Genomic DNA, 13723 nt, shown 5'->3' with positions numbered 1-13723 from the left:
ACATTGGATGAAGTAATAAAGAAAATTTAACATTTCAAATGTCACACTATGCATTTCTTTTATCTTGAAGCTGATTTAACTACACAAACCTCTACACAGTTGACAAAGTCTGAGGATGGAGGCTGCAACCCCATGCCTTCTTGTTTTTGGCACTCCTGAAAAAAGTTGTTCAGTCTTTCCTCCTAATAAAAAGCAAAAATAATCATGGGCTCTTCATTTGCTGATAGGTCAGTCGTCAGTCAACTAATAAGCCGATTTCCTAGTCAGGTAATCTTGCGCAGAGACAAAGTCTTGTAGTCAGCACTGGTTGGGAAAACATGCTGCTCCTGACTCATCTTTTATCCATTTAAATTCATTTAGGAGACTTATTTAAAAAAATCAACATTTGTTTCTCATTACTTTTAAATATAAAGCAGAACTATAAAGCATTACACACAAATTTTAAACAAGTAGGTTACTCTTACCTGAGTATAGATTGTGGAGACGACATGCACAGAGAACTTGAAGAGTGGTTTTCCTCCATCAACCCACTTAATATCAGATCCATTAGCCTGCAGAGAAGTAACATGTAAACACAAATTACAGGAGTGCTGCTTCCTCTCTCACTTCCAACTGCTTCATTTCCCTTGCCTAGACAGAACTCAGTGATAATGGCAATGACAAACTGGCCTGACATTCAAAGCATCTATGCCAGCGTGAACATGATCACGGCTCACTGGCCCAAGGCCCAATGTCAATAATGCCTTGGATGCAATTGATCCAGCACAGAAATCATTTTGAGTACCCAATGTATTCTGGTAGTTTGACACAAACCCAGTGTCAGAGACTTGAAATGTGGTCTTAAATGATCGGCAAAAGGATATCTTCAAGTTGCACCTTACCCTTTCCACTCCTGTACATATTCAAAGGTGGCACTACGAGCAGAATTTTTATTAACCTAACTGTCAGGAGGCAGTTTGGTCAGAAGGGCAAGTGGAATTTATCTCTTAGGAGTCCCCGAAACAATGGCATTTAATTCCAGACCATGTTGGTGACATCAGTCGAGAATTTCCCACCCAGAGGCCCAATTTGATTGTTAGCTGAGCCTTGGGTTAGTCAGGAAGCCAGTCATTGATGGCTACTGCACCAGGCAGTGGGTTGATGATTGGTTCTTCTGTTGAAGGGAGGGAGGTGGGATAGTGGAGTGGGGGTATTGGAGGCCTCAGAGCCTGATTGGGCAAGGAATCAGGCCTGGATGTCATTCAGGGTTGAGTGAAGGTTGCTATTGGATTTCAGAGGCAGCAAAAATCCTGGTGGGGTGGTGAGGGAAGATGGAGGAGCCTCTGATTGGTAAGTACAGATCCAAGGGATCAGTTTAAAAGCACTTGCCTCCTGAATCCACGCTTTGCAGAAGCTGCTGTGTTATTGGGCTCAGGAAATCTGGCCAACAGCAAGAAAGTATGTAAAGCTGCATGACAAAAAAAAAAGGGCCACAGCCTCATAACCATACTTTAAGTTTCAACCCACTTTCCTGGACTATGTTGGTCACCCACCATCTTCCATTTTCATTTCAAGCTGGAGACGAGATGACTAGAGTTTTGGGGGGGGGGGGCGCGATGGTGGGTAACAGATTTCTGACACTTTAACCCAGTCAAAATTCAGCTCTTTAACTCTTTCCAATGAGGAAAACATAATTGACCACTTCTATCTATCTTTCTAATCAACCAGTTCAGAAATATTATTACACACCTCTGGAGCAGGTAGGACTCAAACCTGGGACTCCTGGCCCTGAGGTAGGGACACTACCACCATGCCACAAGAGGATCCTACAACTACTTGTATTGTGTCAGGCTGATTGATACATTTTAATTGTTGTTACCTTTCCTGGTGTTACGTTCTGATTACCAAGGTAACCAGGAGGAAGGCTGGCTGCTACAAGTAAAGAATGTTCTTGAGAAGCAAGTCTGCCATCTTTCAATAGAGGTAGCCAGGCATATCCAACTATTTGGAAACAGAACAAACAAGATTGTAATGCTTCATGCAGCCATAAGATGTCACAAAGTTCCATGTATTTTGTTGCATTACCTGTACAAGGAATTCTAACAGTAACAATGTTTTATTATTATTATTATTATTTTATACTTTTGACTCAACAACAGAGGAAATAGCTACATATTCTTGCCTCAATATGGAAAATATGTAATCCTTTATTCAAGGACATAGGAAACCAATGCCAGCTCTCATAGTGCTTTGTTTTAATATGACTGAATATAAACTATCTCCTATAATAGCTTCTATTTCTTCCCTTTGTCTACTACCTTCAGACTCCCATTATAATTTGTCCTTGGCCACCTCTTTCTGATCTACACACTGACGTCTAGCAAGCCATGAATACATAACATCAGGTATCATTTGTATGGTTCCATCACCCAGCTCTACATCAGCAGCTCCTCTTTTCACCAACTCATGCCCTCAACATTGTTTGACTGCATGTTTAACATTCAACCCTGAATTAGCCTAACATTCCTTTAATTAGAAATTGAAAAAACTGAAGCCATTGCGAAATAACTCCACAGAGGCCAGTATCATGTCACTAAGTCACCCCTTATTTACATGTGGAAAGTCTTTGACTTTGGCACAGCCTTGTCAGAGTCAGCACCTCAAGTGTCAGAATCTCCAAAACTCCTGCTTATATCTGTTAGCCAGGGCTCCTAGATTGGACAAGATTAACAGCCCCAATCAGATAACTCATTCTATGGTGTCCAGCTGGCTGACCTTGTTACAATCGCTATACACTGTCTCCTGTCTCACAACAAAATCTTTCCCTAATTATTAACTGCATATGCTTCCCTGGCCCCTGTTTCACGCTGAATCAAACTCTCCACCACCTTTGCTGAGCTTCCATTACAAAGATCTCCGACTTGCCATTCACTAATATCAACTCTCCTGGCTCAGCCCAGCTGCTGCTGTAATCCTCATCAATGCTTTTATTATCTCCCGATTTACCAATTCTTATGCTTTCTTACTGACCCACCACATTCCACCCATCGTAAGTTTCAACTCAACCAACACTCTGCTTCCTGTATCCTGACTTGCATCAAATTCTGCTTGACCTTCATCAATGTTGGTTCAGAACTACCAAGAAATGTATATCTTTATGTGTAGAGCTGTCCATGGGGCACTATATAAAAGTGAGTCCTTGTGTGAATATTGCGTACAGCCGGTGTGTGAGGTTTTGGCTATAGCTCATGGGTTTTTATTTTCTCTTCAATCTAACCTGATAACATTTTCGCAGAATGTTGAATAGGTTTGCTTTACTCAATCAAGGGACTTGGACATGGCTTGCTGAGCTCCTATTTGTTTGCCAATCCCTAATTGCACTTGAAAGGTAGTGATTAACTGCCTCTTGAACCACTGCAGTCATTGATCACACTGCTCTTGGGGAAGAAACTCCATAATTATGACCCAGCAATACTGAAGGAACGACAATATATCTCCAAGCCAGGACGGGTAAGAGATTTGGAGAGGAACTTGCAGGTGATGGTATTTCCATGAAATGGGTGCCCTAGTCCTTCTAGATGAGCACATGTCATCAGTTTGAAAGGTCCTACCTTCAGGGGCTTTGGTGAATTTCTGCCCTGCATCATGTTACCAAATGGTAATAATGCTTGATGAGGATTTGAAACAAAACATTTCTACAAAAAAGGTGAAACTTCACTTGCAAAGAGTAGCAAAAAAAAAATCCTTGGGGAAAAAAAAAGCTTTATTAAACTGTAATACATTTTACCTTGTGTTTCTAATGCCTCCTTCTTTTTGGAACCACCTTTTGTAGCAAGGTCACAGCTGATGTGATAAAATGAAAAAAGAATGTGATGTTTCTCGTTCAGTTGAGTGGGAAGTTCAATTTTCACCTGAGTAATGGAAATACCAAAAAGAGTTCAAAATGTGAATACCATGCTGACAAATCGTTTCCACTATAAGCAGCTTTTGGTTAGGTCTTCAGTTCACTGTAGAATGAACTGATTGCTCAAACTGTCAAACCAGGAATGCAACATTCACAAGATCACAAGGTACATACAAATGAGCAAGTCTAATCATCCTATTGTAATTAACCATATCAAATAAAATCTGTACATAAGCCAAATGCAACTTTTAAAAAATTATTTTAGGATTTCAAAAATCTATTTAATGGCTGATTGTTATTTGGCTGAAGAGGAATGGACTGAAATCAGTTTCAAATTTTCCTTTAACCAATTATTGGAGTTTAATGTGAACCAGCATTCCAGGTTTACATTTCATGTACATTTAACTACCATATATGCTTTTGCAATTTCCTCTTAATTGTCGTTTTCTGAGTGTTAAGTGTTAATATTTCTCTGAATTTTCCTCACAGCCCAGTTTTCTAATGCTAAGAATTAGCCTGATCTGAACTTGGTTTATTTGGTGGTAATGCACTGCAATGAATTGCAGTTGAGCCAGGAGCTCTAAGTCTGAGTCCCACCTCGCAACTCAACGATGACGGAAAGTGTTCTTATTAAAACCAAATAGGTCAAGTATCAACTGAAAATCTTTCTAACATGTGCAAATAGCAGGCAAAACTAGGGAGAGATTCCAAGTGAGCTACGTGACGCAAAGAAAGTTGTAGTCAATCCAATCACCATCCATGGCTCCTGACTAAAACATATATGTATGACTGCATGTAACCATAGCAACTCACTGAGGTGAGCTATAACCCATTACCAATAAACACTAGTCTAAGGTACAAATAATTTACTTTTGCCTTATCAGAATGAACGAAACAAACGTTTGGAAGGTTATCTGATTAAAGCATTAAACTCATATTCTTAAAAACTGATAATGCAAATTATCATACTAGTTACTTTGTCAATTCTCAACACTGGCTTCAAATACAAAGTGCACCAGCAAATCTAATTTTCACAATTATATGTATTACAATCAAAATTAAAACTTAAGATCAAATAGGATGATAAAATTATCCTTTCCCATTAGTGTAAAATTTGGTGCAAACGATTTTCCTGATTTTACAGTAACCAATTAATTAACAATCACATAATGTAGACTGTTTTGTGGCTCATGTACAGATTCCTCACAAGATTTTGCAAAAACAGTTTTGTTCAGACCAGATAGGAACCAGAGTCTAAATTCTGGAGAATGTATTGTAAATAATCAGTTGTGCCAATTAAAAATAAAATCAGTCTTTTAGTGAACTCACGTGTTTTATTTCCTTTGTCTGCACTTCAAACATATTTACCAGTAACGTAAATACAGTTTAATCAAATATTTTCAATGAAAGTACCTCATCATAAAAGTCAGGATTCTGACAATGATGTAGAACTGTTGTCTGTGCTGCAGTAGTGAACAGCGATTTCCCTGGTTTTCCATAAATGCACTGTTATAAAAAGTAAGAACAATCTAAAATAGCCTTTTTGAAAATAAAAGAAACAGCTCTGAATAACAGGTACATGAATCTCATCCACCATTTGACTCATTAGATTTATGTCCCGCAGTTCATTATAACACAGTTTGATTCATTCAATAGATAAAATAGGATTTGAAGCTCAGATCAGAAATATTTTCATCTTTCTTCTCTTTTGAAACGACGGAATAAAGCAAACCGGGATCATTTCCAATTGCTGACTACTCATACAAAACCATTCATTTAAAATATCGACCAAGGCCATAGCCACTGTGTTGTTGTCCAAGGTGTGCTTTATAGATTCCTGTGAATGGGCAAGCAGCCTATCTGTGTAAAACAATTGAAAAGCTGCATAAATGTGCCACCGAAGACCTGAACATGTTCTAGGATTCTGATTGTCACAAGCAGTTGAACAGTCAGTAGTTATTAACAGAACTGCCAATACTGTTCAACAAATAGCCCAAGAGGTTTAAACTGAATTTATTTTTTTGATGTAGTCAAAAATAACAGCTCTGTTTTCATGGGCAAAGAGAAACCTCAAGCCAACTGCCAGTCCTTCGGGGCCCCACCTAGAATCACTTGTCTCTATAACCCTGACTGCAGCTCCCTGTCAGCAGACTCATCTTTGCCCTCTGTGCATGACACTCATGCTTTGATCTGAAGGAACTGAATAAGGACTAGATATCAAAACATTTCAGGTGTCACACTGAAGTGGAGTGAGGAAAGATGACCTTTCACCAACTTCACTTTCATTACAGTCAAAAGTCAATAATGGCACACTAACTTCAGATATAAACTTGATGCTAATCTTTAATTTTATTGACAACCATCCCAGGCTATGTGCCACCTGTAACTGAGAGGCATGATAGTTCTCAGACACAGGAACGACTCACTGCTCTGCTTTCTTTCCCACAGGTGACAGATTGGCATGAACCCCACACTCAGCGCCTCTATGCTACAATGAGGTTGAGACCGACAAATCAGTACTGTGGATGATCAAACCACTGTGTCTTACACTTACGGAATTTTGTGCATCTTCTTACAGCAATTAAGCACACTGCCAATGATACTTACTTTCAACGGTTGAGCACTTTCTCCATCTGAACTCCTGAACTCAATGCGCACCGCTAGATTTCTTGCCTGCAGAAATGGAAACTGTGTAAGTGTTTCACAGAAAACTGGGATTCCACAAACAAATTGAGAATAACTTCTCTCAAAGATGCATGGTGTACGACAAAAGACTCTTTCAGAAAACATCCCAGGTATTTGCAAGGATAGTGGTGCAGTGGCAATGTCACTGGAGAGGTGCAGGCTCATGCTGTGGGGGTAGAAGTTTGAAACTCTCACAGCAGCTAGTAGGATCTGAATTCAATTTATAAATCTGAGATGTGAAGTGAGTCTCAGCCATGGTGACCACCATAACTATAAATGATTATTGTAAAAATTACGGGCTCTTTAGGGAAGGAAATTTGCCTTCTTTACCTGGTCTGATCTACCTGTGACTAAAGTAACACAGTAAGGTATTTGACTCTTAACTGCCCTCTGAAATGGCTCGGGTCAAAAGCAATTAAGGATGACAAACAAATGCCGGTCCTGCCAGCCATACCCAGATCTCCCAAAAAGATATTTTTAAAAGTCTAAAAGTCAGCAGTTACATGCTCAAGAAAGCCAATCTAATGTTTAACAAGATTAAAATTTTACAGTTACAGGATAAGGGAGTACTTAGTCAGAAACACGACGCTGGTGAAAATGACTAGCAATTACATTAACATAGAACTGTATTGATTTAGTATAACTTTCAGGGGAAAAACAGATTTCGAATAGTAAATTCTTCAATTGTTTGTTCAATATGTACATCAAAATAATAATAAAATCTCCTGAGACATGTGCCACCTGCCAGCCTATCTTTAATTGTGGCTGCAAAATGGATTAAGACTGATATTTCAATTACTCGGACAGCATAGTAAGGAAGTTACATAATCAACAGAGTTTAGCAACATTACCCAGACGATACCAACATGCAGGAGAGTTTGGAAGCAATGTCTTTACTTCAGAAATAATAGAAAGTATGTTGCCTAACATTCTAGTTCAGGGTTTATAGGTCACTGGAATAACCACATGGAATGAACACAGATATGTGAATTTATCCTTCCCAAGCCGATAGTAGCAGAGACCAGCAGAATTCTTGTGACAAATCCAGATTAATTTAACTGCTCCTTGTACATCGTGTTAGAAAATGAGGCTAATGAGCAAGAACATAACCAAAGACTTCAAACTCCAGGATCCACGTTGCAGTAAAAATATACTGATGATCAGATCTTTCTTTCTTTCTGAAAAAAAGTTAAATCATAGTCCCCGAAAGCAGATTTTGATGTGAAGGATATAGGTGTAAAACAGTGCAAGTTCTGCTGTGTTCCTTACCTTGGCAAAGCACTTTTGACCATCATATTTCAAATGCTTAGGGTAAATATAAACATGGTTTTTGTATATTGTATATGGTAGAGAATACTTTGCAGACTCTTGAACAAACTCTTCCACTTCTACAGTAGGTTCATATGTATTTGGGTCCTTGAATGGTGTAAGAGGCACATATGATGGATTAACACAATCTGAAACAGGAATAACAAGTTATTTTTTATTTTGTTTTATCCAAGTTTGACATAATGTTTAGAATCCAGTACACTTAGCTTAAGAATCCAGTCACCTTGCTCCATTTAAAAAGCAGGGCTTTAAAACAATATTTTTCAAAATATATATAACTTAGCAATGACTCACCTTATATACACCATATTTTCTTGGCAATAATTCAAGTTTAACCAAAGACCTTACAAATAACTATCAAATTATACTGATTAGTCAAATTAAAATGGTAAGTAATAAATGTTGAACTCTTGGTCTTAGGCAGGTTATTACAGAGAGGAATTAGGAATGGGCCTAGGAAAGAGGGCATTACAATAATGTAATCATACTCTATTGTCTACTTCAGAATCATAATGATAAACCCTTCTCCGGCCAACTGGAGACGGTACTTGAGACAAAGGAAATAATTAGGAAGCAAGGAACAGAAATAAGCAAAGAAAAAAGAGAAAAATGAATAAACTCTGATTCACATTTTTAAATTCAATAAATGCTTCTAGGATACATATCAATTACTTTCCAAATGTAGACAATTATAAGAGAAATTTCAATTGATTCTTACAGCTCTAGAAGTATACTTAACTTCCACACACCTCTCTTTTGTCTCAATGTTATACGTTTTGTTACCTTAATAAATATTGTAGCTACTCCATGAGAGAATTTTGTTTCTTAAAATGTATTCTGTCTGAATTATGGAAGACCTCAAAGCACTTATTTTATTTATTTATCAACTGAATTCAGACAAATACATTTCTGCTGCCACTTTGAAGCTTCAGTGGAATGTCCAGGATTTCATAAAGTGGATGTCAGACAATACTGATGAAGTACTCAATTTTTGAGCCTTTGCGACAAAACAGGGCAATACGTTATGACATCACATGGATTTTCATCATTCAGCAAGAGGGCTTGGCACTCCCAAAAGCAAATTGGGATTAACAATAAGTGATGACTTTTCTAGCAATGGTCAGTGTTGAAGAACAAGTTTTATAAATCATGCACGAGGAGTAATGGTAAGTACAATGCTGTAACAAATTAAATGCAATCTTTCTTGAGCGGAGATACTGACATGTCAGACAGGAGGGGAAGTGCAGAGAGTTTACATCTTGCATAAGGCTTTATACACACGCTTGAATAATGGAGGGCTAACCCTGCAGGCATTTCCAATGTGGGGAAATTGATCCATTTAAACTTCACGTATTAGAATGGAGAATAAGAGAAATCCATAGGATCCAACAAAATATGTCTTTATTCACAATTTTCTTTGATTAGATATGGGGTAAATTGATTCCTACAACAGTGCTACAGTGGATTCTTTCGACTCCCCAGGGGAGGATGTGCCATTGTTAAATTCATCTCCATATTTTCTGAATTTTTCTTTTTTGTTGTTCAGTTATCCCAAGTGCAGTTCCAAAGGACTTTTCCCTCAGCAAGGTGTTCAGGGAGTCTTTTATAAATCTGTTTGATTTTCACACCTTGGAAGATCAGTGGAATAAATGCCCCAACAGTCTACATCTGGTGGCCCGCAGATGGTTGTCACACAGCATTTTCCATGTCGTAGTCAGGTGTGTTTCTCAGACTGGAATTTCCCATGCAAGAAGACATCAACATTGGTTGATTAATTGTGAGGAAGATGTTAAGCACATCTTCTCAGGAAATGAGAGAAAATTGACAAGGAAGTTACCCAAGGGATCCACTGCACACCTTCAACAGATGTTTGGAGAACAGCACTGACAGATACTTGGCCTTTGGCCAAAAGCTAACATCTGCCGTGGGGAAAAAGGCAGTTAATTTTTTTAAATATTTCTACACTTGCACGTTTCATTATTTTTGAGACAATCATCTTCTTAATTTGCAAGTTTGTGAGCAAAACTATATATGCAGATACCTTTTTCTATTTGTGTTGGATATGATATGTGAAGTGCTTATTAAATATTTAGTGACTCAGGTTATAGTTGAATTTTTTAAAATGGAGGGTTAAATATGTCTCTAAAATGACAACAAACAAAATAAATCTCATACTTGGATGTTCAATGGGGACGGATTCCACTGCGATATCAAGACTGCCAGGGATGGTCTGCACTTTGGTCATTTTATCTGCTCTACAAGCATGAAAAATAAAGAATCCAATTAGGTCAAAAACTAAATACACTTAATTAGCCCTCCAAGAATTCCAATATTCAAATTACAGGTAAAAGTCACTGATACCTTTTGAATTCCATAATTAATTTCAGTAAATCCTCAGTAGAAATCTTATTGCTCTCTTGCCTGAAGAGAGCAGAGAATTGAGAGTCTCGGTCTATTGTTCCCTGATTGTCTTTGAATACTGACCTAAAAGAACAACATAACAAAACAAGGATTATGGTAAACCATTTTAACAAAGGTGATATGACTCCAACCTGCTGCAGCAAGGCATCTGTTGCTCAAAGGATGAGCTGAAAGCAGCACAGAGAAGCTAAGGGACCATTGGCATGGAAAATACAGGAAAACACACAGGGTATATTCTTATCAAATCCACTTTCAAATGCAGCAGGCCCTGGACAATATCCTCATTTGAGCTGACCATTGGCAAGTAAACCTTGTGTCAACAGGTGCCAGACATTGACCATCTCCTACAAGAAAGAACCTAATCATCACTTCTTGACATTTAAGGGCGTGAGCACCACTGAATCCTCTCTATCAACATCCTGATTGTTACTATTGATAAGAAACTGAATTAGACCAGCCATATAAATATTGTGGCTACATGAGTAGGTCAGAGGCTAGGAATCCTACAGCAAAGTAACCCACCCCCTGGCTCCCCAGAATCAGTCCACCATCAACAAGAGACAAGTCAGGACTGTAATGGAATACTCTTCACTTACCATGATGAGTATCATCCCACCAATAGCCAAGAAGCTTGATATCATCCAGGACAAAGCAGCCTATTTGACTGACAGAACATCTACAATCTTTCACTTCCTTCACCATCGACACTTAGAAGCAAAAGTGTGTGCCATCTACAAGTTGCACTGCAGAAATTCACCAAAGTTATTTGGACAGCACCTTCCAAACCCACAACTACCACCATCTAGAAGGGCAAGGGCAGCAGATACGTAGAGTCATAGAGCACAGAAACAAACTCTTAGCCCAACTCGCCCATGCCGACCAGGTTTCTAAACTGAACTAATTCCATTTGCCTGCATTTGGCCCATATCTCTCTAAACTTTTCCTCGTACCTGTCCAATTGACTTTTAAATGTTTTAATTGTACTTGCATCTACTATTTCCTCTGGCATTTCATTCCATATAAGCACCACCTCCTATGTGAAAAAGTTGCCCCTCAGTTCCCATTTAAGTCTTTCTCGTCTCACCTCAAACATATATCGTCTACTTTTGGACTCCCCTAACCTGAAGAAAAGACCTTGGTTGTTCACCTTATCTTTGCCCCTCATGATTTTATAAACCTGTATAAGGTCACCTCTCAGCCTCATACATTCCTTGGAAATAAATCCCAGCCTATCCAGCCTCTCCATATTACTCAAATCCTCCAGTCTTGGTAACATTCCTGTAAATATTTTTGGACCCTTTCCATTTTAACAACATCCTTCCCTATAGCAGGGTGGCCAGAATTGTACACAGTACTCCAAACATGACCTTACAAATGTCTTGAATGGTGGTAACATGTGGTCCCAAGTTCGGTACTCAATGCTCTGATCGATGATGGCAAGCGTGCCAAATGCCACCTTCACCACCATGTCTACCTTTGATGCCACCTTCAAGAAACCATGTATCTGCACCCCTAGGTCTCTCTGTTTGGCAACACTGCCCAAGGCTGTACCATTAACTATGGGCTACACCAGCAGCCGCAAGTTCACCTCCAAACCACTCACCATCCTAATTCGGAAAAATATAACCATCCTTCAGTGCCATAGGGTCCAAGTCCTGGATCCCCCTCCCTAAAGGCATTATAGGTCTACTTACAAACAGAGTGCCGCGAATTAAAAAGGCAGCTTACCTTCACTTTTTCAGGCGCAACTAGAGATGAGCAATAAATTGTGGCCTAGCCAGTGACACCCAAATCCCATGAAAGAAGAAATAAAAAATAAGATTTGGGAGCTGAACACAGAGAAGCTGAAGAAGGGATGAACAAAAAGAAGCGCAATCGATCTGAAATCAAGCCCAGGAAGGGAAATAAAAAGCAGGAAAGAAACCTTTCTCTTTAGACAGAAATAAAACAGACAGAAAAGACAAGAAATGCAAAACAATTTTGTATTTTACACATTTAAACATGCCTGAAGTATTTAAAATCTGAAGGATAGTGAACTTACACTTGTAATAGTTAATTTTCAGTGCAAGAAAGATTGATTATCTATCATTAACACTATTGCATCATTAAAAAGAATATTTATGTTCAATTGACTATAGTGAGTTTCATGGGTATTATTGGACAAGTATAGCAACTTCCTAAAGAAAATAGGAAGATTATGGGTGAATCTTCTGTGCAATGCTAACAGTGGAGGTGCAACAACTTTGGACGCTCATGTTTAATCATTCAGCTCTTCCTCACCTCGTGGGGCTCTCTATCAAAACACCCACTCTCCTTTTCTCATCCCTCTGTGAGTCAAATCGCTTCCCCTCACTTATCTGGTCCTCCAACTGGGAGCTAGAATGCTGGGACTATGTATCATCACAGACCTGGCCACTGCTGTCACTGACACTGTTGGGACTACAGAGCTGCATTGGCGAGTAGCTCTCCTGCTGCTGAACTTCTGCCCGAGTGAATGGAAGAAATCCTGTCTGCAGCTGACTAACAGTCCTCATGACTTCCTGCAATGCGTTATTTTGCTGAGGCCAGTGGGGCCCTATAGGCTGTGCCTCGAGTCCTCCCACTAGATCCCTGGTGATACATTGTTCCCAGTTTTAAACAAAAGATTAACAGTACACATTTCACAACAGGAGCATTACATAACAGACTTCTACTCTGGATGTTCAAGAACACTGTGCCAATTAAAATGTGTAGCCCAAGAGAAACCACAATTTAAAAAAAAACTCATAAAACACTAACACGTGTTCAAATGAATAACTAATATGTAGTCACTCAACCAGATATTCATCGGCATATGTCAAATATACATACCTCACTGCCCAAGCAAATGGCATCCGGTACTTGGCTAACTTATTGCAAAACTGTTTGCTGGTCTTCAGAATCTTCTGTGCAGTCTTGACAAGGAACAGTTAAAAATAATCACAAAAACTTATGATGAAATATGACTAAAGCATTTGATTCAATCAGCATCGTTAGAATTAATCAGGTTTTCATTTAACATTTTCCTTAGGCTTTGTAGCAGATCCACTCATTAAGGGAAAGAAACTGGTTAAGGTCATGATATGAATTTAATAACTATGCAGGAAGAGCTTTATTGCTTATTCCTCCATTTATTAATAGACTATTGCATAATGTAAAAGAATGTCTCACCAGTAATGAACACAGTACAGCAATAAACAGTTACCTTGCTGGAGTCCGAGCTCTTAATATAGGGTTCAGCACAACTGGAAATATTTCCCATTAATACTTTTTCTATTCTTGCCACCAGCACAATGTCCATATGTGGGTTTGATACAGAGAAAATGGCCTACATGTAAAGTATAATTCATAAATTTACACATTGATTTAAAGGCACAGACATAACAG

The 13723-nt window shown here is 38.7% G+C and overlaps 1 protein-coding gene across 8 annotated transcripts in view; it reads right to left on the bottom strand.

Moving 5' to 3' along the window:
• Nucleotides 1–13723, bottom strand: part of dock10 (dedicator of cytokinesis 10) — a 333920-nt gene that overhangs the window by 92662 nt on the left and 227535 nt on the right. For all 8 annotated transcript variants that reach the window (XM_087993668.1, XM_087993671.1, XM_043702110.2 and 5 more), the window contains exons 13-23: nt 13542–13664; nt 13169–13251; nt 10259–10381; nt 10073–10152; nt 7838–8025; nt 6491–6556; nt 5297–5389; nt 3767–3890; nt 1859–1980; nt 465–551; nt 90–182 (exon numbers count right to left, since the gene is read on the bottom strand). In XM_087993668.1, the coding sequence (XP_087849794.1) occupies nt 90–182; nt 465–551; nt 1859–1980; nt 3767–3890; nt 5297–5389; nt 6491–6556; nt 7838–8025; nt 10073–10152; nt 10259–10381; nt 13169–13251; nt 13542–13664 (1182 nt within the window). The remainder of the gene's footprint in view (nt 1–89; nt 183–464; nt 552–1858; nt 1981–3766; nt 3891–5296; nt 5390–6490; nt 6557–7837; nt 8026–10072; nt 10153–10258; nt 10382–13168; nt 13252–13541; nt 13665–13723) is intronic.

The sequence above is a fragment of the Chiloscyllium plagiosum genome, unplaced genomic scaffold (assembly GCF_037043375.1).
Source record: "Chiloscyllium plagiosum isolate Xiang-an unplaced genomic scaffold, Cpla_swu_hap1 HiC_scaffold_13, whole genome shotgun sequence".
Lineage (NCBI taxonomy): Eukaryota > Metazoa > Chordata > Chondrichthyes > Orectolobiformes > Hemiscylliidae > Chiloscyllium > Chiloscyllium plagiosum.
This window is presented reverse-complemented; position numbering and strand designations above follow the sequence as displayed.